The 26,405-nt window shown below is 52.1% G+C and overlaps 1 protein-coding gene across 1 annotated transcript in view; it reads right to left on the bottom strand.

Moving 5' to 3' along the window:
* Positions 1-3,482: 3,482 nt before the first annotated feature.
* The window catches only part of LOC100897435 (calcium/calmodulin-dependent 3',5'-cyclic nucleotide phosphodiesterase 1B-like), a 59,962-nt gene continuing 37,039 nt past the window's right edge, over positions 3,483-26,405 (bottom strand). Inside the window, exons 6-13 of the mRNA XM_018638318.1 lie at positions 18,612-18,731; positions 15,614-15,766; positions 14,231-14,474; positions 9,219-9,445; positions 4,772-4,960; positions 4,349-4,538; positions 3,650-3,836; positions 3,483-3,571 (exon numbers count right to left, since the gene is read on the bottom strand). Of these exons, the coding sequence (XP_018493834.1) occupies positions 3,483-3,571; positions 3,650-3,836; positions 4,349-4,538; positions 4,772-4,960; positions 9,219-9,445; positions 14,231-14,474; positions 15,614-15,766; positions 18,612-18,731 (1,399 nt within the window). The remainder of the gene's footprint in view (positions 3,572-3,649; positions 3,837-4,348; positions 4,539-4,771; positions 4,961-9,218; positions 9,446-14,230; positions 14,475-15,613; positions 15,767-18,611; positions 18,732-26,405) is intronic.

Raw genomic sequence — 26,405 nt, 5'->3', positions numbered from 1 at the left:
TACTCGATCCTCGTAAACCTCGCAGAGTTATAAAGTCAAGCCAAGCATAACCTTCTACGTTGGGGATTTCACCTCCGAGGCAACATCGATTTCCGTGCGCTGCTTCGAGAAGTGAGCGATGTTCTGTTGTGAGCGGAGGACGACGCTTACACCATTTTCGAAGCTGAGAGATGGCTAAGCTCCCGGGGCTGATTGTCATTCGATGCAGGAATGATGCTCAGGAGGTTTCCTCCGCCTCTAGAACCGAGTTGGCGCTTTCCCGAGAGAGCTTCCCGAATTCGGACATGGAAGTCACATCGTAGCTGATCATCGTGGGTCACCTCTCTGCTGGGGCATTTATCCAGGAGCGGTAGATTGCCCTATTCTGAATGAAATGATCATTCAGAGTGGAACTAAACTCCTCAAAAGTTTTCACCGCCGACATGAGTCATCGATGTCGTATCGGGCCCAGGTCAGGAGCTTTTAAAGTTACTGGGCCGATTCCTCATGATAACTGATTATGAGAGACTGTATCGGTCGTCGATGAACGCCGAGAGTAGAACCTCATGCGTTTGAAGCCTACCGTTATGTTCAAGAGCTCGCCCAGCCTGAGGGGTCGTCGATCAAATGGGATGGGAATGGATCATGACACGTTGCGTATTGTAACATTTTTTTATTTTATTCCACAAAAATGCTGTGGTGACTGCGGTTGTTGTTTCCTTCTTCCAACATTGACGATTTGTTGAGGGGAAGAGAACGTAACGATGTTCGCGTCCCTCTCGCCGAGACTTCCTTTCCGATTCGGAACTCGCGGAACTCTCGTTTCCCGATCGACCCAACCCGACACTGTCTTTGACAACCTCCTTCTCACTCATCGATCTCAATGAAAGCTTCGATCCGGTCAATAATAATCAGCAGAATCAATCGAAGAAATCCCTACGATGAGAAGATCAAGGATGCGAGTTTGCACGACTGGAAATAGATGTTCGGAAACGTACTGCTCACTAATCAGAATCCAGATCAATACATCGATTCGAAGCCAGAACTTTCTATGAGAACGATCAAACAATGCGATACTATACTGATCCTGGAGGGGCGATTAGGGAAGTGAATCCCTCAAAGTATTATACTTATGATACTTGAAATGCTCGAGAGTTATCTCATCTCAACCGCATCTGGGCAACAATGGTCCTCTACGCACTTTTCTTCGATTCGCTCAACACTGCCGCTAACGAGCGACTTCTGCTCCGGCGGCATTCTCGCACTGAATCTAGTCTCTGAACAGGTCGCTGTCGTCACATGATGTCCGCATTCAACGTTTCCGTCCTTATCGTCATTGTTGTCGACGACGCTGACATTGAAAGAGTACCTGTTGTTTACCTCGTCGTCGTCGTCATCTTCGTCGGTTTTCAATGTCGGTCTTCACCACCGTTTTTTGTTCACTATTGGGTCTTCACGGGGGATAGGGATTTGTACTGAAGTGTTCGACACGCCATCACAACGCACTTGAAGCGTCTCACGCGCCGCTCCTTCAAGTGGGTTCTCAGAAATAACCTCGCCTAGCATTTCGAACGGCTTCATAATCTCCGTTTGTGACTGAATGTCCGACTCGCTCATGCACTTTTCATTCGCACAAACAACCACGCAATCCATCCGTCCAGTTATAATCTAACCGACGACAAGTGACCGTCGACCAAGGAACTCATCAATTATGTTAGCCACAAGACTTCCTGCGCGTGTGGCTGCCACGCTCGACGAGGTCGGCCGTCTTCCCGAGTCGGACATTCCTCTATTCTAGATCTACGTCGGGGGACGTGAATTGTCGAAAAAGGGCAAGAGGGGTGGATCAGAAGAATTCGATTGAGACGTGTAAACGTGTTCCATATGAACCGATGATGGCTTCCGCGCTCTCCCTATGTATAATCTCCAGAATTACATGACGATATAATTTATTCTCTTGTTCCCGACGCGAGCATCCGCAACGTCCCGGGATCAAAGCCCAATACGACGAACAAACGAGTCCGCATCATCAGCCGCGAATTCAGCAGAGTGATGCCTAACGAAAGATTGCGGATGGTGGCGTGCATTCCGTGTCATATTTCTTGTGTCTGTGATGCAAGTGGTCGTTTGCTTATGGTGCGTGGGAAAGTGGTTGGGTGAAGAATGACGAAAATGGGTCCTCGATCGAGGACTCAAAGGACACTTGGGTTGGAGGGTCGCACTCTCAGAGGAGACTGCTTAGGCCCCCTCCAACAGAGTTGCGATGATAATCAAGGTAGCTAGAGTAGAAGCGGTTGTTCAAGACAACGAGACAGACAATCTAAAAGTAAACATATCAGCCTGCTCCTGGCCTGCTCTCAACGCTATTATCAATAACTATGCCACGTTCATCTCGATGATATGGCTTGACGAAGTTGCTAAGCATTAATATTATTTAACAGTTTCATACAAGTTGATAATATCCGTATGTAGCTGGATCGACGGTCAGATTCGTCGCGAGAAGACTCCGGGAGAGACTGAGTGAAACGCTCCGATGCTTCTGAATTCACGAGCATCGTGTTTGGATTAGAACCGACCGGGCCGCTCGATCAAGGTTCCCAAGCTGGGAGATTGCGACGAATTTTCAAGAGTTTCAGACCAGAATCCCCCTCGTATTCTCTCGATGTCTCCATGAGTTTGTCAATTTGCTCCGCAAATAACTGGATGAAGTCCATCGAAGTCATCAATGGACTCTTTGCATATGGGAACGTACACGTGGGGGAGTACGGTCGCTTCATCTTGGCATCCGAGTACCGAATATAAGGAGGGCCCTTGAGAGTAGTGGAGTTTCGTCTGACTTTGATGCTCGTCGTCGGGGGAGAAACGCGTCCCAGGTCTTCAGCGTGACCTTGCCGTATGGCATTGCGACGTCCACGATCAGAATCACGGCCTCGGTCGCAGGCGTCGTTTGAAGAGGAGGGGAATGGTTTTGATGAAATCAATTAGTATGCAAATGCAAGTCTGGCTGCCAGGCCATGCGTTCCTTGTCCCTCTCTCTGCTCCATTCCACGCCCCTCTCGTCGCGAAAGCTCCGAGGCGACGTTGCCACGATTTCAGCATCATGCTGGCTAGCAGCTAGCCTGTCGGCGCTGACAGGTCCTCGCCTCTTTCGATTTTCGTCCTTGTTGACAACAGGGTCGCAGTGAGTACATTCATCGTTATCGGACCCCGTCGGCGCTCCCTTTGTTCCGAGTCGACGCATCACGAGCAGTTATAAACGTTACAGGCGATTTTTTTTTCGTTCACGAAAGTCCTACTAGACGGTGTCAAATAACAACAGACTGGCTAAATCAGACCACCGGCAGGGCATAGTAATAGTGACAGGGGATGGCGGTTATGTACAACATCGCTCATATACGTAGATAACAATTTTCAAAATTTTCACTGCGCTCATTGTCAGCGAGCTTGTTGATTTTGTTCAGGGCCGTCTCTCGTGAATCGGAACTCCCTCTCCACACTCGATCTCATTCGGTCGAAGCAGGCGCGGCCTCCTCGGCGCTACCGTTATTTGTGACAGAAGCTTGTTCCTCCGCAAGACGTTTCGCTTCGGCGTCTGTAAGAATAGAACGAAGTTATTTCCGGGAACTATTGATAAAATCATTCGGAAAGGAAGACACTCGAGCTCGCTGACCTTGTGCGGCACGCTCTTGCCAACGGAGTCGATTCACTTCAAGGTACTTCATCCAAGGTCTAGCTGGTTCTTTAGGAACGTCCTGGGATCCGACGGACGACACCGAGGAAGATCTGGAGCTGTCCTCGGAGGGCGTCCCTGTCGTACTCGCTGATGAAGCTCGTTGTTGCTGCTGTTGATGCAATACCTGCGACGACACCGAAGGCTCCCCTTAGTCAAACGTTACTCGCTCCTTACGCGCTTTCGCTTAAGAGAACAATCGATAGCTCTCCCCTGGGAATCGTGATCAGAATGGGACGAGCAAGTGAGCAATGAATTCGGACGCGGCGTCCGTATTTGCGTTGCGAGGCCTCGCTTGAAGGGGAAACACGCCGCAGGCAACGTCATTGAGACGTGGGAGTTTCATCTTGAAACTTTGTTTCTCTCAGAGTTTTCGAATCTAGCCACCGCTTGCTGTCCAAGGAAACGAGAGAGGGAAGGAAGAGAAGATGATCGGCTTTGCATGCCGTGGAAATCCTGCCCCGGATCGGTGAGCGCTACGGCAAGAACAAGGAAGCGGCTGTGGCATCGCCGGGTATCGCGGTGATGCCGAACAGCGCTCCCGCCGGAGAATCGGAGACACTCCACAACGGAAGGTTGATCGATAGGAAAGGCGAAGCTGATTGAGGGACGATCGACAGTGATCGCGCAAACACCCACCTGCTGATAGATCTTCATGATGAGCTCGCTACAAACGTCCATTGTCGGACTGAGAATGAAGTCGATAAAGCCTATCTGGCTTTCTGCAACCATCGTGGTGTTTCGGTCGCAGAGGGGCGAGTAGGGAAGGCCAAGTTGTTTCTCTTTGTCCCCCTGCTTGAAGAATTCTTCCATCAGATAGCCCGTCCACCTGGGGAGATAAGAGATGAGATGCTCGTCAATATTCTGTCTGGGCTAATGCACTGCCGCGTTCTGAGCCTGTTCTTCCTGAGCGGCAAGCATCGTGGAGAAAAAATGTAATAAATTTCGTCATCTCTCCGGGGGTCTGCAGAAGACAAGGCACGTAAAGCTCACTCCCCGGCCCACCGTCCTCCTTTCCTGCCCCGGCAAAGAAGTTCTCCCTAATTGACTAATTCCGCTCACCTTGTGTGGAGGCTCCATTCCTTCGCGGGATGGGAGATGTCGCAGGCGTGCAGTATTAGACAGAGAGACTTGGGTTTGTCAAGGCTGAAGTCATGGTGTCCCAAAGCGGTCTTCATTGTTTTCACTTGTTGGAAATGCGATGTCATGTCAGTAGCCAAAACCATTTCTATCACCAAGGATCGGAACTCTCTGGAAAAAATCGATGGAATCAGGTGAATGATGACGCAACCGAGGGGATAGGTCAGCGTTCGCGACCATTACCCCACAGCATTTCCCCTCGATATCCCGAAAACCACTCGAGGTGCGGAGGAGAATTACGCGGAGCGTCACGACTCGGGACAGGATCTCGCATCGGGATTCTCATGCACGATGCGACCCTCTGGTTTAGTTCGATAATCGCCGCTTCTCGTTTTCGAGTCGATGTCCCGTTCGAGAGCACGAAACGATGCTGCGACTTTCGTTGCATCGATGGCGTGACGAGCTAGGACAAGAGCTTCGGGGAAATCAAATTGAGCCCGCGCGCGAACTTCGTGGGAGAGCCGAGGCAGCTGGACAGCGCCCACGTCCGAGGGGTGCATGGCGCTCTCAGTAAGAGGGACAGCTCGTTCCTTCGAACAAGGATACAACGAACTTCGACCCGCTTGTTGTCGATGCGGAGGTGACCCGTGACGTCGAACGCCGCCCTGTGTCTTCGCAGACATCACGTCAAAGATTCGATCCAATTAGCTCGTCCAAATTGTTCGAAATTCGATGCCCCTGAGGCAAGTCTCGAAAAGAGAAGGGCGTCAAAAGACCTAATCATCTACGCGAGGAATATTGAGGAACTCCGCCTAGATGTCTTGGAGGAAACTCGAAAAGTTGCTTCCTTCCGCGTTATTTCCGCGCATGCTATGTCGGGGCAGCGAAGCGACTCGAGGGAGCAATCAGCTCTTCGTACGGGAATGCGTACCTCTGGCAGAGTTTCCCCCAGGCATGATTTTAGTTTCCTCCATTCCTCATATACTTCCAGCCCGTCAGCTATCTCAACGAAACGGTGTCGTATTCCATCCCGACCGTTCGTTCATCCCACGGCGACGGTATTCGCGAGCTAGCTATCCGAGCCTCATCGCAGCTAGGAAGCCGGGCGCGTGGCTCGGAATCGCCTTTTTCTCGGAGGATTTCATCGATACGCGACCCTAGAAAAGTTTCCTCAACTTTGAAGTACGGAAACTCAATGATGATTGCTAAAATCCGAGCCTTTCTGAGGTCGATCCGATAACCAGAATTTGAGGGACATGAAACTCGAAAAATCCAAAAATGGACCGAAAAGTATGTTTTATTCCTTCGTACAGTTCGTCCTTGAAAGCTTTGAAATCTTCTCTCGCCCTCTTTGGTCAGAGGCTCAAATAGAAGAGACTCCGAAAGATTCACGCGGTCGCCTCAATCCGAGCCATCGCTCGACAACGAGTGAACTTCGTCCTCTCTGGGATCCTTTTGGCTTCCCAAATGCACTGTTGCCGGAGCGTAGCCCTCCCACGAACGGAATCGATGTGACGACTCAATTGCCGCATTATTAATTCACTATGAGAACAATGCGAGAGGACGATGTTGAGGCACGAAGCGACCTCTGGCTTACACCCCCTTGTTCGGATTCTTCGCGTAGGTTCCCGTATACGCACTTCCCGCAGCGGCTGTTGTGAGACTCATCTCCTCATCAGAGTTACCGAAGACTGCGGTCTAGACGACGTGTAGAGCTCGTTCGGATGATAAAGGCTTCAACAGGGCTCCTCCGCCACAACAACGAGGAATGGTGATAGAACTACACTTTGAATGGCCTGCTAATGCATCCCGCATAGTCTACTACTCCGCTCCGGGTTGGAGTCTGTGCTTACTCCTGTACCTACTCGCTCCGCTTAGAGACGGTTCCATTGGATTGTCCGCGGGCCACTCGACTCGGAATCGAAGCGATCGAAAGTGGGAGCGTCTCCATCGAGAACATCCTCTTAATTCACGTTGCGGCAGGAGCCGAGAGCTTCTCGAGGTGCGTCCGCACCCGCGATCACGGCCATGGGAAGCTCTTAGGCGCGCGCTCCGTAGTATTCACGTCGTCGACCTAAATCCTACTCCCGACTTCCGTCACATACTACACGCGCACCTCCGCCGGATGAGACGACGCGACGTCCCCATTATAGGAAGATACGCCAATTGGTGGATTTCACTATGACAAAGACCCCATCAGTGGATATCTGGCCCGAGATCACGATGTATCGACTCCCGCGGCAGGAGAGACTGAATGAGCGAGCCGAGAGATCATGAACCTTCGACGGCCATTCGTTCCGGGCGGCGCGGTTCCTATGAGCACCATCCCAGGTCTGCTCATCTCGCTCGGTCGCTTCCTGTATCCAAGAGTCCATTGTCGTCACAGGCTCGATTTTCGATAGCACCTGCCCATCCATATATGTATGTATTCGAGGCAGGAGCTCGGCGAGGAGATCCGCGACTCTTCTGAATAAAGACTCAGGGACGCCCCCTGAGCCTTGAATGTTTGTAGCTTCGAGAAGGCCGTGCCGTCGGGGAAAGCTCATCCGAGCATTCGAAAAGGAGCGCCCTTTTTTGCCTTTACGCAGAAGGAATTGAGGAGAACATCCGATACCCCTTACCTAGCAGGGTGGGGGTCCTCTTCCTCCGGGAGACGACGAGGTAATATGAAGCCAAGTAAAATCAACATGGAGAATGAGGCTTTTTCATAAGTCTGTCCAATTCCCTCGCCCGGTTCCGTCAGATGACGCATTCCAAGTCGGAAGATGTCTCCAGTGTCCTCGAGGAACGTCATCCGTTCCCTAAAGCAGCCCATGTCTGAATTACCCTCACCCGAGGTCACGAAGAAGTGCTCCACTGGGCATAATTGGATATTCTGTGTACTCGTAGACCAATAATTCCCGCGCTCCAAGTCTCTTCTCATCCTTTGTGACGCATCGGGCACTTCTTAGGAAGAGTTTCGGAAAGAAAGCTCGTACGATATCGACTAGGTCCTGGGGAGGAATCAGCCGGAACGCTCGAAATCCGCGCGGAGAAAGACTAGGGAGTGACACCCAGCTGTAAGAGATTCCCGGCGAGTAGTTATTCTCCGAAGCCGCTGATTCTGTTCGGCCCGCCTGATCCGCAAGCTGACCGACCCACTGACAGAGCGAATGATTGAATGAGTTGACGAGTGTGTGCCAAAGGTTTCGGCTCGACTCCCAACTCCAATCGGCCATCCCCTTTCTCAAAATTTTGAAGCGGCAGTGCAGTCATAGTTCTTACAAAAATACCACATACTCTGAGGGAGCTCGCTTCCTCCGTCACTTCGGAGCGACTCAGCTCCCATGGAAAGAGAAGCGAGGCGCAGACGTTCTGTGTCCGCCTCCCTTCGGTAGACGTACGGTCTCAGGCAGGCGCCACTGCTCGCCTCCCCGTACAAAGTGGGCCCAAGCCGAGCCGCGCTCAGTATTTGTGACCGCCACAGGCAATCCTGCAAGCTCGTCCCTGGAAGCAGCAAACAGAGACAAGCTCGGCAACGAAATTGTCCACATTGACCACTCGGGTGAGCGTGTGATGACAGCGCTGCGGTCCCCGACTGAGCTTTGTTTTCCGTTCGGCCTTTCTATGAGACGCTCTGTTCTGTTTCGCCTCGATTCCTCTATGAGTATTTTATTTTGCTCTCTTGGACGACACTCAGTGAGTGTTGAGCAAGGATACCGTCGAGCGTCTCCCGGAAACGAGAAATCCCTCTCGTGTTCCTCGCTCGACGTTCCGCACATGGCGTATCCTCCGCGACAGACGACGCTCGGGTCCGCTCTGCGATTGTTTTTTTCCCGCCGCGGAATCCATCCCGTGCGCTTCGTCGTAGCTCGCTTTCTTCCAGGTATGAGGACGGTGAACTTATTTCGTGGCTCTCCTTTCCTCGGATGGGGTTGAAAGCATGTTTTTGATCGGAGCGCACGACTTCTCCGTCGCTTGGTCGACCGAACCGCCATCTCTGCAACACCTCCTTCCCGTCCGGACCCTTTCGTCCCACTTTGCTTTTATTCGCTTCGGTGCTCCGATGCTCTCTTTTTCCGCGATCTATTCGACATATTCTAGGGTCGGCCAACCCTTCGGAGTTACCGGAGCTAGAATAACAAGTTCAGCTGTCCGCTGGGACTCGGACTCGGGTTACTCAGCATTCTATTAGACTTTTGAGTAGCTCACTCTAAGGGAGAACCGATGGCAGTCGACGGAGGCAGCGGCAGCAGCAAGAAGAAGGAGACTTCACAGACAAGCCGACAGACCCACAAGAGTCTCCTGTTCGGACGTCTCTCACGTTAGCGGAAAATAAGATGGAAAAAAAGCGGCTGCTTCTGCTGCTCCGGCAGTGGGGCTTCAAAAGAGACGGACCGTCGTTCTTGTAGCTTCATCTTTTGAAGAGGAGCGGAGAAAAAAAACTCACCTGTATTCTTCTCGACTGAGGTTGGCCAAAACATTGCAGTCGTCGCGTTGCATCACTCGGAACGCCGAAGAAATGTGGTGATTTTCGAGGACCGAACGATCGTTGTAGATGAGCGCCGTCTCTGAGCGGGACATAACGTGGAAATTGTTTGTGGTGCCCGTATGCTCATAATCGTGAATTATAGCTGCGAAGAGAGTTGCAAATATCTCCAGGTCTGTTAGCCAGTTCTGGAAGAGAAACGAAACAATAGGAAATCAATTCGAAGGGAAAGATTCGATTCCGTCGCTATTCCGTCCGTCCCCCGAGCCCCTACCCCGAGGGACCACCAGACTCCAACGGGTGGGAAGAAAGAGAATCTGGAATCATCGTGTGACTCGAAATACCGGTCGAGAGCTGTCGACGCCTCTACCGTCGAGCTGTCAGACACTGAATGGAAGACTTAAGAGCCATTTATTGTTCAAACCAGGAGAGTACGTAACCGCGGAAGGGACAAAGGAGCTTGATTCACCGATAGCGAAGGAGCTGAGCTTCATATTCAGAATGAATTTCGGCACAATGAACGCGAACAACAGCGCGGATGGTTATTGTGTCGAGTATCGCTGAGCCCACACCCTGTTTCGAGCTTCAAGATAAGGCTCTTCGGCCCGCCTCGTCAAAGATGCAGCGTCGGAGTTGTCACCGTCTTTATTCGCTGTCCGTTTGGCCGTGGGCGGATCTCGAAGAGCAAGTCGACGCACGAAGAAATCGTATCACACTGACACACGCACAGCTCCTTTTTTTTGACGTGAAAACGTCTTTAATTTCATCGACCATACAGATCGAGGGTACTTCGTCCTCTGCGTCACAAAAGTTGTAACTTTTCTCTGCCTTAGATCACGGAAACCCGGGAACGTGGAACTTTGTAGTTGGCTTCATGTGAACGCGAATTTACGGCATAAACTGCCATTCTATTTTGGTATCAAATCACGACTTCTGAGACACTTTCCGAAGGCATTTCATGCACACCTCTGGGGGGCCTCCGATATGACATAAATAAAGGTTGTTTGAGATGTCTGAAGCTTATTCTGATTCGAAATCACTGTTCGATTTCGGGGGGGCTTTCAGTCTTCCAGGTCGCGTTGCATTTGCGACTCAGGGGGTTGCAGGAAGGATATATTCATGCGAAACATGAGACATTTCGCAATGGGGGCCGATCTGTTCCCCTCTCTCCTTTAGTCAGCGTCACCATCGTTTTCCCTTCAAGCTGTCGCCATGACACGAGAATCTCTGGTCGATGGGAGTACACCTCTCTGCAGCGGAGGAGTGCGAGGAGGTGAATTTCGAACAGATGGCGCGAATCATCTTGAAATTCGTGAGAAGAGTCCAGCTCGAGATGACTGGGAATTATGTGTGGTGTTAATTGAACGCTCAATTCCGAACATCTAGATTATACTTCCAAAATCGAGTGTTTTGTCGGGACTCGGGACATAAACCTAGTGCCACTCAAGGGTTCTTCGTAATCATGGGAGGAATCCGTCGAGTTCATTACATTCTTGATTAGTGATCGTCATCGGCATTGATCATTTGAGGAAGACTTGGGACTTGGGATACGGGATACGGAGTGGAAATCAGCCGAGAAATTAGCACGGGAAGATGAGGGGAGGGGACTGGACCTCACGGTCATCAGTGTTAAGAGCGGAAACAGACATGAAGAGGGCAGTTTTCGGCGAGGTTCAACAAGAAAGCGCGTATATCCGAATTCACTCATTCCCTTCCTATTCACCGCTGCTGAAAATAGAGGACAGGCAGACGCGTTTTTCTGGACGGATGGAAGAAGATTTTGAAGCCCAGGGAGAGGGGAGAAATGGAAGGGGCTTGGGATACGGGGTATATAGGGACCACGGAGAAGGTAAACGAGGGCACGGAGGGAGAGCGGGAGAAGGATTTAACGGGAGGAAAGGTAGGGAGACGAGCGAGAGACACGGGGAAACAACGGGAAACGGAAAAGAGGAAAGGGGGCTGGATGAGAACGTGGTACTCGAGAGGAGGGGATTGAGCATCGGAAGGGAGGATATGGGGGCGAACGGGGAAATAGAGAGAAACAGGGGTACAGAGAGAAACGGGGATTCAGAGCAGAGGGGATTCAGAGAGAAACGGGGGTACAGAGAGAAACGGGAAAGAATTGAGAAACTAGACGGAAATGAGGGTACCTATAAGATGAAACGGGGCGCAAGGAGAAGGGACATGGAGCAAATTGAAGGGAGAACAACAAACGCGGAGGAACACTAAATGCTCGCGGCAAAGCGCGACGGATATCAAGATCGAAGCAAATAATTCATCTCGTAGATGACACAAAAAAAATTGTCGTCTTGAACCTGTGGAATGACCATGTGAATAAGCTTAAGGACAGCGGAGGAACCAGTATACTCGTCCAAAACGCTATGGTCAAGGAGTACGATGGGCACCGATCGTTAGCAACCTCAAGCAGCACCATCATTCAGAGAGAGGGCGCCGACGCTAGAGCAGCTCAGATGCGGCTTCGTACGTGGTGGGAACAAGAGGGCGCCGACCAAGAATTTGAAGAAGTGTTGAACTCGTCTACTTGAGACAAGACTGACCTCCAAGCCAGAATGGAATTTCAATATAACCTTCAAGCATTTTTATCTTGATTGGGAATGAATCATTTCGAGTTCAAAACATTAGTCAGTCGATATAAGCAGAACAACACCGGATGTATCTGACGTTTTCACGCCTAACGGTAGTGTCGAAGATACTACCTGCCACTGGTTTTTTGCTGCACAGCAGTTGCTTCGCAAGTCGACTCTCGGACAAGATCCTTCGCAGACATGGTTTCCCATCTTCGAGTCGAGAGCACGGCTTCGAAGAAAATAAAATGGATGGGAGTCTGGAAGCGGGCAAAGCTACGGGATTTGTTGCTTTGTTCAACAGGACTTAGAAGCAACACTTTCTAATATCGAGGGGTTATGCCGTTTGCTCGCCTGGCTGGTTGGCTGCCTGGGCCGACCGGTAGACCGACCGCCCGTTCGCTTGCGGAGAGAAAGTTTGTTGGCGGCGGGAATGCGCACGCACGAACACACACGCGCACATTGAGTCGCGCCGTCGATTGACAACGTCGTCGCCAAGAACTCGTAGAAATTCTTATTCGAGACGACTTAGTGCTCATTCTATTGAAATCGTTTGCTCCACTACGACTCTCACTCGCGAGCTTCAAGCCGGAGGATTCAGCAGCACCGAGAAACGGTCGCATGGAGCCCGGGCGAACGTTCGGCTTTTCATATCTCTGACAGAGCAGAAATACTCGTTTTGCGAGACGGGGAAAGCCTCTGAATCGACGACGAAGAAGCTCCAATCGAAACTCGACGATGCACAGTCATCAAAACGAATGACAAAACAAATTTCGTCGGTTCTCAATGGAAATAATTTCGGAACTCGAGAACATGCTGCAGTGCGATTGAACTCTCATTCAGACGCCGAGATCGCTCATTGCTACTTCGACCGCGGGTACGCTCGGATGAAAATCGCACTCTCGGGAGCGCGGAACCCGGCCAGCTGGTACGCGACATTCGCAATTCGGTCGGTATCTCGAATGACGGCAGTTCTCATTGAGGGAGTTCGGATAACGCGCTGGACAATCGTTCGAAGGACCGAATATCCCTCCGAATAATCGACACATGGTATCGGACGTCTCACGCGAGCAACTCATTGGAGAAAGCTATCGTCCGCGACGCGAGATCATTCGGAATCGCGTCGCGGGCTTTCTGATCCATGGATCGCAGCGGCAGGATCCCAGTCTCGGATCTCATCGATGTCGTCAGGTCGCGTGATCTTCGTTGACTTTTGGAATCGAGGGAAGTGAAGGGAAAGCGAGCGTCGAGTTCGATCCGGGCGGAGGGGGTGAAGGGAATTTGGCAGAAGAGAACCTTGGCAGAAGAGAATTTTGCCGTCGGAATTTCTGATGCGAGAAAAACTCTGGGCTTATCGGGATTGGACATCCACTTCGTCATTAATTCTGGAGACTTCCGGACCCGAACTTTGATCCAGCAGGCCCCTATTCACTTCCAGTGCTTGTCAAGCTGAATGTCTACTACTAGAGCATTCTCATTGTGCTCCGAGTCTGAAGAATCCACTTCCGCGGATCTAGCTCAATAGGAGCAACTCGGAACCGTGAGGAATTCATGGATTAAGCAAATGATATTCGTTCAGAACTTCAACCCATCAAGTCAATTCAGTCGAATATTCTTCGGAGGGGTAATTTCTCGGATGCGAACAGCGGGATTCTGAGGGAGTGTGGGAGAGAGTCTGTAATCCTACCGGAGAATTGAGTCTGAGCGAGCAAGTGTGTTGGCCCGAGATCGGCGCCACCGGTGGCCGAGAGCCAGTTGCTCCGAAGCTTCATTACGAAGTTCGGGAGCTAGGTATAATCGAGTGAGGACGGGAACGAGAGGGGGATAGAAAGGAGACAGAGAATGAGCGAGGGAAGGAAGAAAGGAGCCTTCGACGGGGGCTACGGTGGCCACGGGGCGTCGTTGGCGGCGGCAGCAGCGACGTCGAGCCTTCTGTGTAGACAACGACCTGCATTCTCCGAGGGACAAGATTTCCCTGTTGTCCCTTTCTTTGATCAAATCACTCAGAAGTTCTCCTCATCCATGCAGTATGTCCCCCGAGAATTCTGGCGGCCGATGAAAAAATCATCCAATTTTCGAAGCGCACCGAGTCGGGGTTTCCGGAGAACGCGGAACTTCGTTCACGAACAAACTCGTTCGGAAGACGGAGAACTCGATCGGACATGCGGTCGATTCAGGCGGGCGTTCCCCGACACTCCGCCGAACGACTCAGTCTCCGGGCCGTATCCTTGATTCGAACTCAATGTGCTTCCTTGTTTCGAGCAGTGATAGCCCACAGCTCGAGCTGAGTCGTTAGACGACTTCTGTTGTGCAATATCTTTCTACTACGGCTGAATGTGCGAATTTCGAAGAGGAGTCGACTCAAAACAACGACTCCGTTGGACTTACCGCGACGCCAGCTCTGCAGAGCATGAAATGAACAGTTTGCGTAACGTCTGCGGCGTGCATATTGTTGTGGTAGGGATTGCCGTATTTCTTGTAGCCGGCTTCGATTTGAGTTAAGAAGTTCTCGAGGAAGAGACTGGACATCTTAAACTTGTGGACAAGACCGTAGCGGTTGAGAAGGTCGAAAGAGAGATAGCGCAGAGCTTGGTCGGTGGACAGTTCGTTCAGTTTAAAGACATTGAAACACCTGGAAAGAAAATACGGGAAGCCTTATTTCCGAAGGGCTCGCTCTCGACGAAAGAATTGTTTTTTTCCCCAAACAAACTTATCGTCCATCGAGGAAGATGAGACATTCCCTGCGTCACGAAGCCGCACGAAGTCTATCGTGGATTTCGAGAAATCCGCTTCGACTGGAGATGTCGGAGACTATGACGGAATCAAGCTTTCTCATTCTTAGAGAAACCAAAGTAGAATTGATTTCGAGGGGGAACTCTCCGCTTCTGTCAAAAGAAATTTCGTCTCGGCCTTCGGAGTCTTAGTTCTTTGTGGCTTCCAACGAGCGCTGTGGGCCACGCTTTCGTACAGACAGTTGCCGTCTCCGTTTCTCCTGAAACGGCGGTAGTCTCTCTGACGGCTTTGTCCGGCCCACTAGCAGCTCTTGCGGATGAGCTGGGCTAGCGCCCCTCCTAATTAGAGCATATTCCCGCTTGTAGCTCCCAACGAGTAGCATACTCGCTGGATTGCCATACTCGATTGGAAAGTCACCGGTTATCTGTTTGGACTGGAATAATCAGTCGAGCTCCGGCGAGGAGTAATAGGATTCGATTTATGCCGGTCCCGCGAACATTGTGATTGTTGCGCCGCACAGACCGCTCGACGGAATAGGTTATAAGGGAATTCGTAATTGTAATTACAGATAACATGCAGCAATAGCAGCAGCACGGACAAGAGCTGCTACGGCGGCGACGACGGCATCACCAGCCGCATGGAGCTCATCATTGATCGAACGTCACGTTTCTTCGGCCTTTATTGATTCGGTCGGGAAGCTCTCTGCTCAGATAGTGCATGCGTCGACAGAAATACGTCACGCACAGGAAGCTACGACGAATGTAGGTTCACAGAAAAGTTGCACACTCGAATCCACCACTGGCCGGAGAGGAAGATCGAAACTTTCGAGAAAGGTAACGTCGGCCCGCTCAAGAATCTAATCAGCGAGAGCGGCCCGATCGCAGCTAGCCCCGCGTCCGTGGGGTCTCGATCGGGGGCCGCCACGATTTTACTGATTTGCTATCTGGTTCAGAATGAGGTCTTCGAAGGAAAAACCGATGCTGCGAACGTCCCTACGCGAATTCGGCTCGGCGCTGAAACATGAATTTTGATGCTCACCATTCATCAGTTGTCTTGAGCAGGTCTAATATAGGTGGGGGTACTTGTAGGTGCACCGCGGCTGAGGGCGACACTCTTCGATACAGGCGATCCACCATGATGCCCGCCCGTATAGCGTTAGCCACCGATCGGAAGCGGGGCTTATCCTCGGACCTACACGGGAAGAATGAAATTTCAATACGAGGCGACAATTCTTCAATACTGAGGTCCCTGCCCCAGTCCTGATTATTTGGTGAGATGTTCTCGTCTGATCCAAACACTGAAGGATCACAATAAGGAATCTCCCCAGCAAGGGGAAGTCTGCTTAAGGAATACTCGAGCTGCACCAATCCGACCAAGGCATTTATCCGATGGGACCGTCAGCTCCGCTTGAACGTATAAGCTACCCATATGGGGTCAAGAGTCGGTAGAAATAGACCCGTTGCGACTTATTTAATTTCTTCAGACGGGAGACCGCCAATCTTCAAGATCCGTCCGATGATCGGGTCGCTCACTACATGGACGCGTGCACCTATGTTTTCCGCTCCATTGTCAAATCAGAGGCCGGATATTCCCGGTGACTCTGCCACCGCAACCCTTGCCGACCCTTGCAGAAATATTTGAAAAGAAGCGTCGCCGGAAAACGCTGAACTTGCAGCCGACTCTGGATGTTGGGGTGAATCTGATTGTGAAGAATCGAGTCAGCGTTGACAACGGTGAGGCACTTCGAAAGGGGAAACGACATATATCCGCCGAGTTTCATTGAAAGCCTGCCTCGTAAATTATCCTCGCTCGCTAAGAATTTGATGTGAGTCTCCATTCCCGGAAGCCTGATCGCGCACTGCCCTGAATCTTGCGAGGCCACGGCGAGCATGGAAAAAATAAGTGAGGGATGTCGAGAGCGTGTCTTTCCTTTCGTAGTTGCTCAAGTCCCTCTCATCGAAGAGGTCACCGTCCGGGCACATGTCATATCTGGACGGCAAATTCTTCGCTGCCTTTGGATGGTCCCGTAAAAACCGTTGTTCGTCTGGAAGACTGCTCATCTGAAAGTCCGGCCCCGCCCGACCACCAGCCGTGGGGCTGGGCTCTGAACATCCGTCACTTGGATGTAAATTCTTAATCAGGGCTGGACTGATTCCGGCGCGTCGAAATTGTCGCTAGGGCTGATCTCTTTTGTGCAGAGCGTTTTTGCCGAGCACTGCGCGAGATAATTACGCTTCCAGAGTTAGCCGGCGGTTCTCCGCACAGCGATCTCTAAGGCAGAGTGAGCGGATGGTGGAAAGAATAAAATCGGGAAGATCGAAAGAGCGGACGCCGGGAAGATCTCCGGGTTTGACGGCCACCGGTAAAGCATCTTTCCTTGTCTGAGAGGTGGGACGGGAAATAGACGTGAAGCAACAAGAAGAACTTGTCTCGGTCCTCTTCGCGTACGAACATTGGAGCAACCAATGCGGGCTCTGGGGAACGTGATCTCGTCCGTGGCGTACCGAGATAAATTAATTTCTCCCGTCGTTCGCCTCCCAATATTCAAGGCTCGCGTAATGTGCCGTTTCGATGCTTGAATATGGAATACGTTGAGAGTGAGACTGTGTGACTGGCTAGAGATTCGTCCCGACGAGGAAGGAAAGAACAGGAGGACTCATGTGAGATATCAAACTCTGAACAATCTCCCCAGGGAAACGAGTTGAAGCTCTCCACTGAAATCAGATATGGCTCGACAAGCATAGGAATTCGATCCGACGGATCCGGGAATGGGAACGAGTGAGGCGATCGAGGTGAGCATTAAACCAGCGAAGCATCGTTTCCAATGGTCTCCTCCTGATGTTGAAACTCTCTACTTCCAGCCTAGGCGAATCTCATCGCTGCTGCACCTCGGAATTCCGTATTCTGAGTCCTTTCAACAACTCCCGAAGCCTCATCCGGAATCGGAGCTCACTTCCATGTTCAAACATGGAAATCGCTGGAGAAGTTCTGTAACAAACTTCTATTCTGCACGATCAGTGGACACCTCTCCTCCCGTCTGAGATTGTTTTTTTTTACCGCGGAATCGCACTAGCGAACGCCTACAGGATTCGTAAATCGACATTCAGGTACTTCAGAGGCATTGATGAGGATGTGATCGAACCAAGATGTCGAGGCACAAGTTCCAGACTTACACCCTTACAATCATCTTGAGAACACGACCACAAATATCGTCTCAACGAGAAAAGGTCGGCTCTTACGATCTCGTCGTCTGGTTTGCGATATCGGATTTCTTCATGGATCACGGATGACACCGCTGTCTCCTCATTCCTCGTCGCCCCGATCCCCGGAACTTTGGCCGCCCGACCCCAACTCTCCTCGGTCTAGCTCTTATGTTAGAGACATGTTGCTTGGCTGAACTTCTCCCGCTCATTCAACCTCTATGTATTTCCTGTATGCAGATCGTTCTCGGAATTGACCGCTCCGCGTTCGATTGGGACGAGACACGCTCGCTCTAATATTCGGATGAATGATCGAACATGATCCGCGACTTGAGTTTCCCTTTAGCTTGTACCCGACCTAATGGGTCCGGAGTTGGGGGAATGAGCTACGCGACTGAACAAATTGATGAGAGGGAGGGAAAACGTGAGAATGAGCAAATCGCGATGACGAACTTCTCTCTGGACTGATATACGCTTCCGCCGGGGGAAGCAACTGCGTTCGACGGGCGGAAGGTCCGTATTCCCGCGTCCAAGCGGGAAACTCGTCGGTTCGGGAGAACTGATCGTCTGGGAGTCACATCGCCTTCAACGCGAATCGAAGAGTTTCCCCCACGAGGATAGTCTCGTTCTCCCGTGAGCGAGAAGCCGTTACCAATGACTCGTCCGCTCAATTCCCGGGGTCTCATTCGAATTTTGGGATGCCTCGATGCGCTCGCCGGACTCCGAATACTCAGAGCTCTTGACACGCATGGAGATTTTCCGAAGTTTTCGTGGCCACTTTTGTCAAGGTGAACCGAATCTCCTGTTCCTCGCTTCAAACTCAATGTGACACTTACCGGCGTTTCGGCAAAGATGCCGACTGCCTTGTGAACGTGGACTCAAGCCACTCGCGGACCTCGGTGGGCACGGCGTCGGGGCGGACTTCCGAAAGTTCATCATCTTCGTCGAGAAGTTTCCTAAAGAAAAAGCCAAAGTTAGTTCGCGCTGAGTACGGCATGCGCGCCAAAGCTGACACAGGGATGTTCTAGGAGGACAAGAGAAATAAATTCTGAACTCGAACGTAATTTTCCGTCAGGGTCTGCCGACAGGCTCTCCGTCAGGGTTGCCGTCTGGACTTCCGTTGGGATTTCCGTCAGGACTTCCGTCAGGACTTCTGTCAGGATTTCCGTCAGACTTCCTTACGAGAGTCCATCAGGAAATTTATTTTCTCAAGATTCCCCGGTAGGAAAGGGAACGAAAAGATACTAAGCGCCACATCAAATCGTCGCCTGGAGAATCCGATGATTCTACGAGATCGTTCATGAATTCCACCGCAGAAGTTGCGATTCGAGAATTCAGAAGATCGTTTGCTGGGTGAAGTACAGCCAACAGTTTCCCCTTTTCTCATTGACCCGCGAGGTCATCGAAGACGTACGAGAAGAATAAATAAGACTCGTTAACTCCCCTCCCCCTCCGACTGTGAAGAGTAACAGTCGGCCGCTTCTCGCGGACAAAAAATCGACGAGCAAACCGCCGGTGGAGCTTTCCTTTCGGCTGACTCGTGCGCGAGAGGTTATAGCCATACAGGTTGCAGCCGCTCCGCTAACGGCATCGGCTGCGCTCATCGCTGTTCCTCGCGGAACAACCGGTGGCGAGAACAAGGCGGGAACGACGAGAAACGTCTTTCACTTAGACACTCGATGACAATTGTCTGCCTCCCCCGCTCCCCTGCTTTTGCCTACAGGTTGCTCCGAGAGAGATCGACGCTGCGACCGAGACGCCGCAATGCATTCTGTCGAACGAATACCCGACCGAAAGATGCACCGCGAAGTCCGGGGCGGGACGGAGCTCTCAGGACAGTCTCCGTTCGATTCTGACTCTGTCCGATCTCGTTTCATTCGATTTCGATACAACTATTCGATTCGAAGCTTGTTTGGCCGACGGCTATTTTCCCTGGACAACTTTTTTTCGCAATGGCTCGTAGACGTCTTTGTCGGTAGCCGCGCTGTCCGGCTGTCGAACCGCTGTCGAATAGCTGGTCTAAGCAACGAACTGTCGGGAGAGAACGATTCCCCGCTTCGTTTTTCGTTTGTTCGTCGAGCCGAGTCTACGCTCGCAGGCTTATTCGCTCATCGTGTCACCGGCGCTGGAGCCACTCCAGCGGCCGGCCGGACGATGACCAGTTTGCAGCGGACAGCTCTCGGAGCCTCGGACGGACCACTCTATTTGTTGGACGCGCCTCGGAATGCTGCTTCGTTACTTGGCGATCAGCGTTTCGGCTATCCGATCTCATCAGCCAGCGGGCAACGAAGCCAGCGCTCGCTCGCTAGCTAGCTCGGCCGTCGGTCAGTGAGTGAGCAAACCGGTCGATCGGACCATCAGGTAGGAAGGGAGTGAAGGACCGATCTAGAGAACAAGCCAGTCCGAATGGAAGTCAGGTTTCCCTCTTTTCGGCTCCTTCGCCTCCGTCTTTGTTATCCCTCCGTCCTCCCTTCCGCCAATGCCTGTCTTCCTGTTCCTCGCTGGACGAACGTGCTCGAAGGCTGAGAAGGCTTGTTCTCCGGTGGCCCCGAGCAGTGGCGGTATCTCCCTCGGCCGCGGTGACGTCGCGTCGCCGGCGTCTTCTCAACCACTGTGACACTCCTCCTTGGAAACTCGCTCTCTGAATAAGTAACCCAGTTCTCGAATCGTCAATTTACCCCGGGAAATTGGCGCGATCCCTTCAGATTACGCCGAGGGTACGTGGGCTCGCGCCATTCCCGGCACCACACGAATGAGTGATCCGGCGTCAGCAGTCGACGCATTCGATCGAATCCCACAAGGGGTGAGCAGTTCTTGTTCCACTCCTCTAGGCGGGAAAGGTTCTCAGAACGACGAATGCGCGTGTCTTCGACAGCATTCGATCAATGTGAGCCCCAATAAGGCTCCTCCGGTCGGCGCCTCTTCTCTATCTCGTGTCGTTATTTTTCCCTGTGTCTCTTCCCTGCAGGTGCCCTGAGAGAATCCGCCACGGTTGCGGCCGCCAAGCTCGAGAGCACAGACTAACAAGCCGGGAGGCGATCGTGCGAAAAGTCTACGCACGATATGGCGAGCCGGCCAAGCGGGAAATACAGATATAATGGTATAGATCCCATACCACATATATACGTAATCTGGCCCCGTCGGACCTTGCCCAGTGTCTCTCGCGGCTGCTGCTGCTTCTTCTTCACCTCCTCTCGGTCGGGGCCCGTACGTGCCGTCAGACGATGACAATATTGTAACGTAATTGCTCCGGCAACTAGGAACGCCGAAACAAAAGTCTTCTCCCCGCAACGTGCGACCCAATGAGAGCGAAGCGGGGGAGAGTGGAACCCTGGGCGGGAGATTGCGTACCGGCTCATTTTTCCCCGATCGGGAACAGCTTCTGCTCCGGAAGCACGCCGAAAACCCCCACGACCCAAGGTCGTTGCGAGAGATGCAATCTAGCCTCGTAGCTTCCCTAATTCGGGAGAAAGCACTCCCAACAAGTGCCGTGGGCTCGGGAGTTCTTTCCCGCAATAATTGTTGACGTCGCGTCGCCACATGATCCCCTTTTCTTCTTTTTCTCGCTAGAATCGTGTCACGCCGGGAGACTTGTACAACGCAGCTCGCAACGTCCCCTCACGGTTCGGGAAATGCTTCGCAGGGTCGCAGCTTCATCCCGACCGGAGCTCAGAGCTCTCGCTCGCCGCCGAGGCTCATTACTGGATTGGAATAGTAGGATTTCCCGACGTCCATCACCTTCCGGAGCGATACCAGAATTATTCCAGCTCAGTCAATTCTGGATTTGCGAGCTCCGCATCTGGCCCGCCTTCGCGCTTCCAGCCGGAGAACCGCTCGACTTTGAATCTGAGGAAGTGCACGGCTTCCGGTGGCTCCAGGCCAAGCGCACAAGAAAAAAAACCGTCGTCGTCGACGTCCTCGAAGCCACCGCGAGGGATGATGGTGGTTCCGTCGACGCGTCCGCGGGGAGAAGAAAGCGAAATAATTGTCGAATACGACTATCGGCACTCGGGAACAACTCGGAGGAAACCAATATGCCGCCGCCACCGCTGCTACCGTCCCTCCGAAGTATCGAAATTGGAACGAAACCTAAACAGAAGGAGCGAGCGACTGAAATGTTTGCGACGTCGCAACTGCATTGCTCCAGACGATGGGAACCCATCCGAACGGGACAGGTGTGCGTTTCCCGCAGAGTTTTGTGGCGGAAGGCGACGACCTAATTAAAATGGCGTTTGAGGACCTTCCGTCTCGAAGATAGAAGCAATGTCCTCAATCCGGACGTGGAGCGCCCGCCAGCACGTTCCCCGCACGCTCACGCGTCGGCGTCGTGTGTGTCAGACAATTGAATAGAATGTCCAATCTCGAGCGCAGAGCCGCTTGTCAGGCCGAACTCGCGACGAAATAGACGCTTCGCCCGAATTCGACTGCCGACTATCCAAGCGTCCGTCAGAATCCAAACGGACGTCCGTCTGGCGAAGACTTTGATTACGAATCCGTAGCGGGTCGGAAAACCGCGAGCTATTCGTGACCGCAGCCGCAGCAATCTCGAATCTAGGCGTTGTTGCATAGTGGAGGAATTTTTCAAAGGCTCTACGTGTCGTCCGCAAGAGACACCGCATCGTGGAAGGGAGGCGGGAAGTAGGGGAGCTGCATACCTAGTACGAGATACACATCGGTTGCGTACGACAAATAAATCAACGACCGAATGGCGAGATCGCACGCCCAGGGGACGTGCCGTCAGCCGCGCGAGTTCTCGTCGCGTGGCGGCACCACTCACTTCGCGGATCCCTCGAATTTCTGAGTAATCTAACGAAACGCGGATAATCTAGCGTATTCGCTTAGGGCCATCTTGCTGTCGTTCACAGCGAGCCCCGATTGTCCTAGCAGTGCACATCATCTCCTACACATGGGCATTCAGAAGCTGTTGGTGCAACAGAGTGAGACTGTGATGGATTTTGTGCTCTTCTAAGCTCCACTGATTTTTAGCTTGCTTCCATTAGAGGCTTAGGCGGCTGTGGCTACTGAACAAACTGAAGCGCTGACGAACAAATGGGGAAACAGAACGTTCCTACGCGCAAATGAATAGGCCAGAATCACATTTAGGTCTCACTACGTGGATGGAGGAGGAAACAGTGTTAGGCAGCTTGAATGAAGGCGGTGATGACGTATGAATCTGGGTAGGTTTACGGTTTGTTTTGTGCATGCAATGGCGGACTTTTCTCTTTACGTTTTCTCCCTTTGGAGAGAGCCAACGGTTCGTTATTTCACGGACAGACAGACACACGAGTTGGAGGTGTCGATAATTCCCGGGAACGTCTAATACGTCGATCAATATTATTCTCATCATCAACATGGAACATAGCTGCCGTTCGTGAGCGTCGACAGGGAAATCAGGGTGAACGGGAATCGTCAAACAGTTTCTCGATGATTGACGGACGAGCGCGTGGATGGATGGACGGACGAACGGACGGACGAGCGCAAGGATCGATCGACCGATTATTATTGTCGAGCGAATTGAGTGACAGACGATTGCTTGTGTTTCTTTTCTTGTGATTGGTGGTAGTGCTGTGTAGAAGTGGCTGTGGGGGTGGTGGACATTAAACGAACGAACGAATGAACGAACGAATGACCGACCGAACGAACGAGGGAACAAATGAATTCGTGTCCGGGTACGACACCGTTTGCATTAAATCAGGCACCTGTCGGCTTCAGCGTTCTGACGTCCTGCCGCTGGATTTCGAGCTGGTCTCGGTGAACCTTCGGTCCGTGTGCTCAGGAGAGCAGCCCGTCGCTGCTCCCGTTGAGAGTTATCACTATCGCCGATGCTGGTGACATCGATACTTTTCTGCGCACTAAGTCTACACCTAGATGCGGCCGAATAGGGGCCGCTTCTCGAACTTGGTGAACTTGAGCGTGCTGGGGACGATGTCGCTGCGCTTGCTGACGAAACGCCAACAGCCGTACATGAAGATGACGAGCTAGTTGATCTCGATGAGAACGCTAGTAGGCCGCCTGCAGTGCTTGCGGCCGCCGTCAAGGGTCGCCGCGATGCCGTTGGGGTAATGTTGCTGCTCAAAACAGAAAACGGGGTCGAAGCAGAGCAACTCGGAGACGTGTCCGACGCTGTCTTCGCAGTTGACGTCGCCGTCGATATCGTCGTCGCTGAAGCTGTTCTCGTTGCTGCCGTTGTTGTCGTCGTCGTGGACGACGCCGTCGTTGTTGCGGTCAGCTGATTCGCGGAATTGGTTTCATTTTTGAGCTGCATTTGGGATGCGTCGTGTATTTGTTCCGACAAGTGGGCCGGTAGAGGTTTTCGGATGCCCTGCCTGATGATGGAGACAGACTTAAAGTGAACTTTCGTGAGCGCTTGACGCCTGCGGTGAATATCCGGCGTCTGACCAGGCGCCGATATATTGAATGACACCGAAACAATGAGCTCGTAGATTGAGAAACCGATCGCAAGGTCTAGGAGCAGAGGACACAGACTTCGAACATGTAGTAAAACTTTCACAACCGTAGCTCGACAACAACCGAGAAGAGTTCACATCAGAAGTCGACTGAACGTAACCACTTTGCAGGCAATACACAATTATTAGAGATCCTCAGAGAATCGTCAGATAATCGAAGAGGTATCGAGTCCCGTCCCACTCATCCAGTAGAACGAGCCGGCTTGAAATCCACCGGATCTAAATCGACTCGACCCGAGTGATCCAGTCGATTGGCTGAGGGAATCGAAATATTCATGATGTCGAACTCCCGTCGATTGAAGCAAAATCAAGGAAACGAAACGAGCCACGCTCGGACAAAGCAGAACTCGCTGCTTCCCGTACGGGTACGAAGAAAATCGTTCGAGGAAGCTCGACGATTGGAACTCGAGCTTCAGGTCAGAAGATCGTCTGAGCAATCAAAAAACTCATAATCGGATGCGAGATTTCAGCTCCAATCGGGTTCTTGTGGAAGAAATCGACTTCCGAACGAAGGAATGGTTAAGCGAACTTTGATCTATAGAGAGAGTCTGTTAACCATCCGCTGAATGCAGAAATCAATCAATCCATCAACGAATCGATCAGTCAATCAACGAATCGACCAATTAGGTAATCAATCAATGAATCGATCATAAATGAAGACAGGAATGGAAGGTATCACGATCACGGGATTCGAAAACAATACCGATAGGGTTCACCGTGTAGCCGCAAGGATGGGGCTGGGGACAGTCAGAGCAGGGCACGATTTTGAAATTATAAACGTCATCGATTACCTTGAGGGGTGCTCCAGGACAAGGAGGGATATTCAAAAACACGCAGCATACGTTGCCCGACGGGATGGACCATCGGTCAGAATGGTTCATGTGAGTGTTTTCGAATATCTCACTTTGAGTCAAAGAGCGTCGTCGACGGAGAATTCCGAATGCTAGCGCCAATGTTCTCCGCCGAGGAGGAGCGATTTCGGAATCCAGTCCGGGAACACTGAGCTAGGATCCGAATGATCCAGGAGAACATGACGACTCTCGAAGACAACGAGTTCTCCCTACCTCCCGAGAATACGTATATCCCAGTTTGGAGTTCGAAGTCTTCGACCGACATGCGCCCCGGGCCCCGGGCGCTCCTCGGAGCGAATCATCGGGGTCCGGAAGAGCCTCGAGGAAAATTCGGAAGCGCCAGATCGCACCGGGTCGGCAACTGCATGCAATCACTAGTCTTCGATTGGGTGGACTCCGAAGTCTAATTTACTTTCCGCATCGCTGGACATGAACTTAGTGCCAGAGTTTCGGGGAGGAACAATCGTTCCAACCTAACTCGGGAATGGCGCCAAAAGACGGCGTAGCGGCGACGACGACGACGAGCTAGCCGGCGGCCGGGGAAGCCCATTCCAGACTCTATGGAGCTCCGGAGTAGAGGAGGGGGAACATAAGGGCGTAGCTTGTCGAAGTTGTCGAACGAGAAGCGTCGCCGTGGCTGCTGCCGTCCTCAGCAGACCTCGACGGAAATTCGTCGTCTCAGCACGGCTCCGTGCTCGTCCAGTTTTTCCCAACGAGAGCCGAACTTGGCCTTCGAGGAGAACTTGGCTCTTTCGGGGCTTGCCGCCGCCGCTGCTGCGGTCGTCTGGCAGGTGCTTGATGAAAAGTCAAAAGGCTGTCGTCTGAGGAGGCTTTACGCCAAGAAGCTCCTACTCTCCTGCTTGCATACCCACTCAAAGCGAGCCAGCGAGCGAGCGAGGGGCGAATGAGCCAACGTTGACGACGTCGAAAACGACTCTCAACGTCCAAGCAGCGGAGACCACGACCCAACAATATGAGGACAATTGCACGACCAGCAGAACAGGAACGAAAGGACAAAAAGGAAGCAAACTGCAAAGTCAGCCCTCGTCCAACCGAGCGAGTAGGCGAGTGGCGCTGCCTCCCACCGGCCCGCTCGTTCACGCACGCACTCAGCCCGTCAGTGAGTCGACTAATAGGCCGCACTGGAGGACATCGAGGTTTCACTCTCGACGGAGATCTCAATTACCTACCCACGATTAATTCTGCATCCTATCACCATGTGGACTTTTCTAGGACCCCACGAGGCCCCGGATCCTTAGGCGATCTCGGCGTGGACAGGCTATCCAAATGCGCCCATTTCAGCCGCCGAGGA

This window comes from Galendromus occidentalis, unplaced genomic scaffold (assembly GCF_000255335.2).
Source record: "Galendromus occidentalis unplaced genomic scaffold, Mocc_1.1 scf7180000076873, whole genome shotgun sequence".
In the NCBI taxonomy this organism is placed as follows: Eukaryota; Metazoa; Arthropoda; class Arachnida; order Mesostigmata; family Phytoseiidae; genus Galendromus; species Galendromus occidentalis.
The sequence above is the reverse complement of the archived record's forward strand: the minus strand, read 5'-3'. Positions and strand labels throughout refer to the sequence as shown.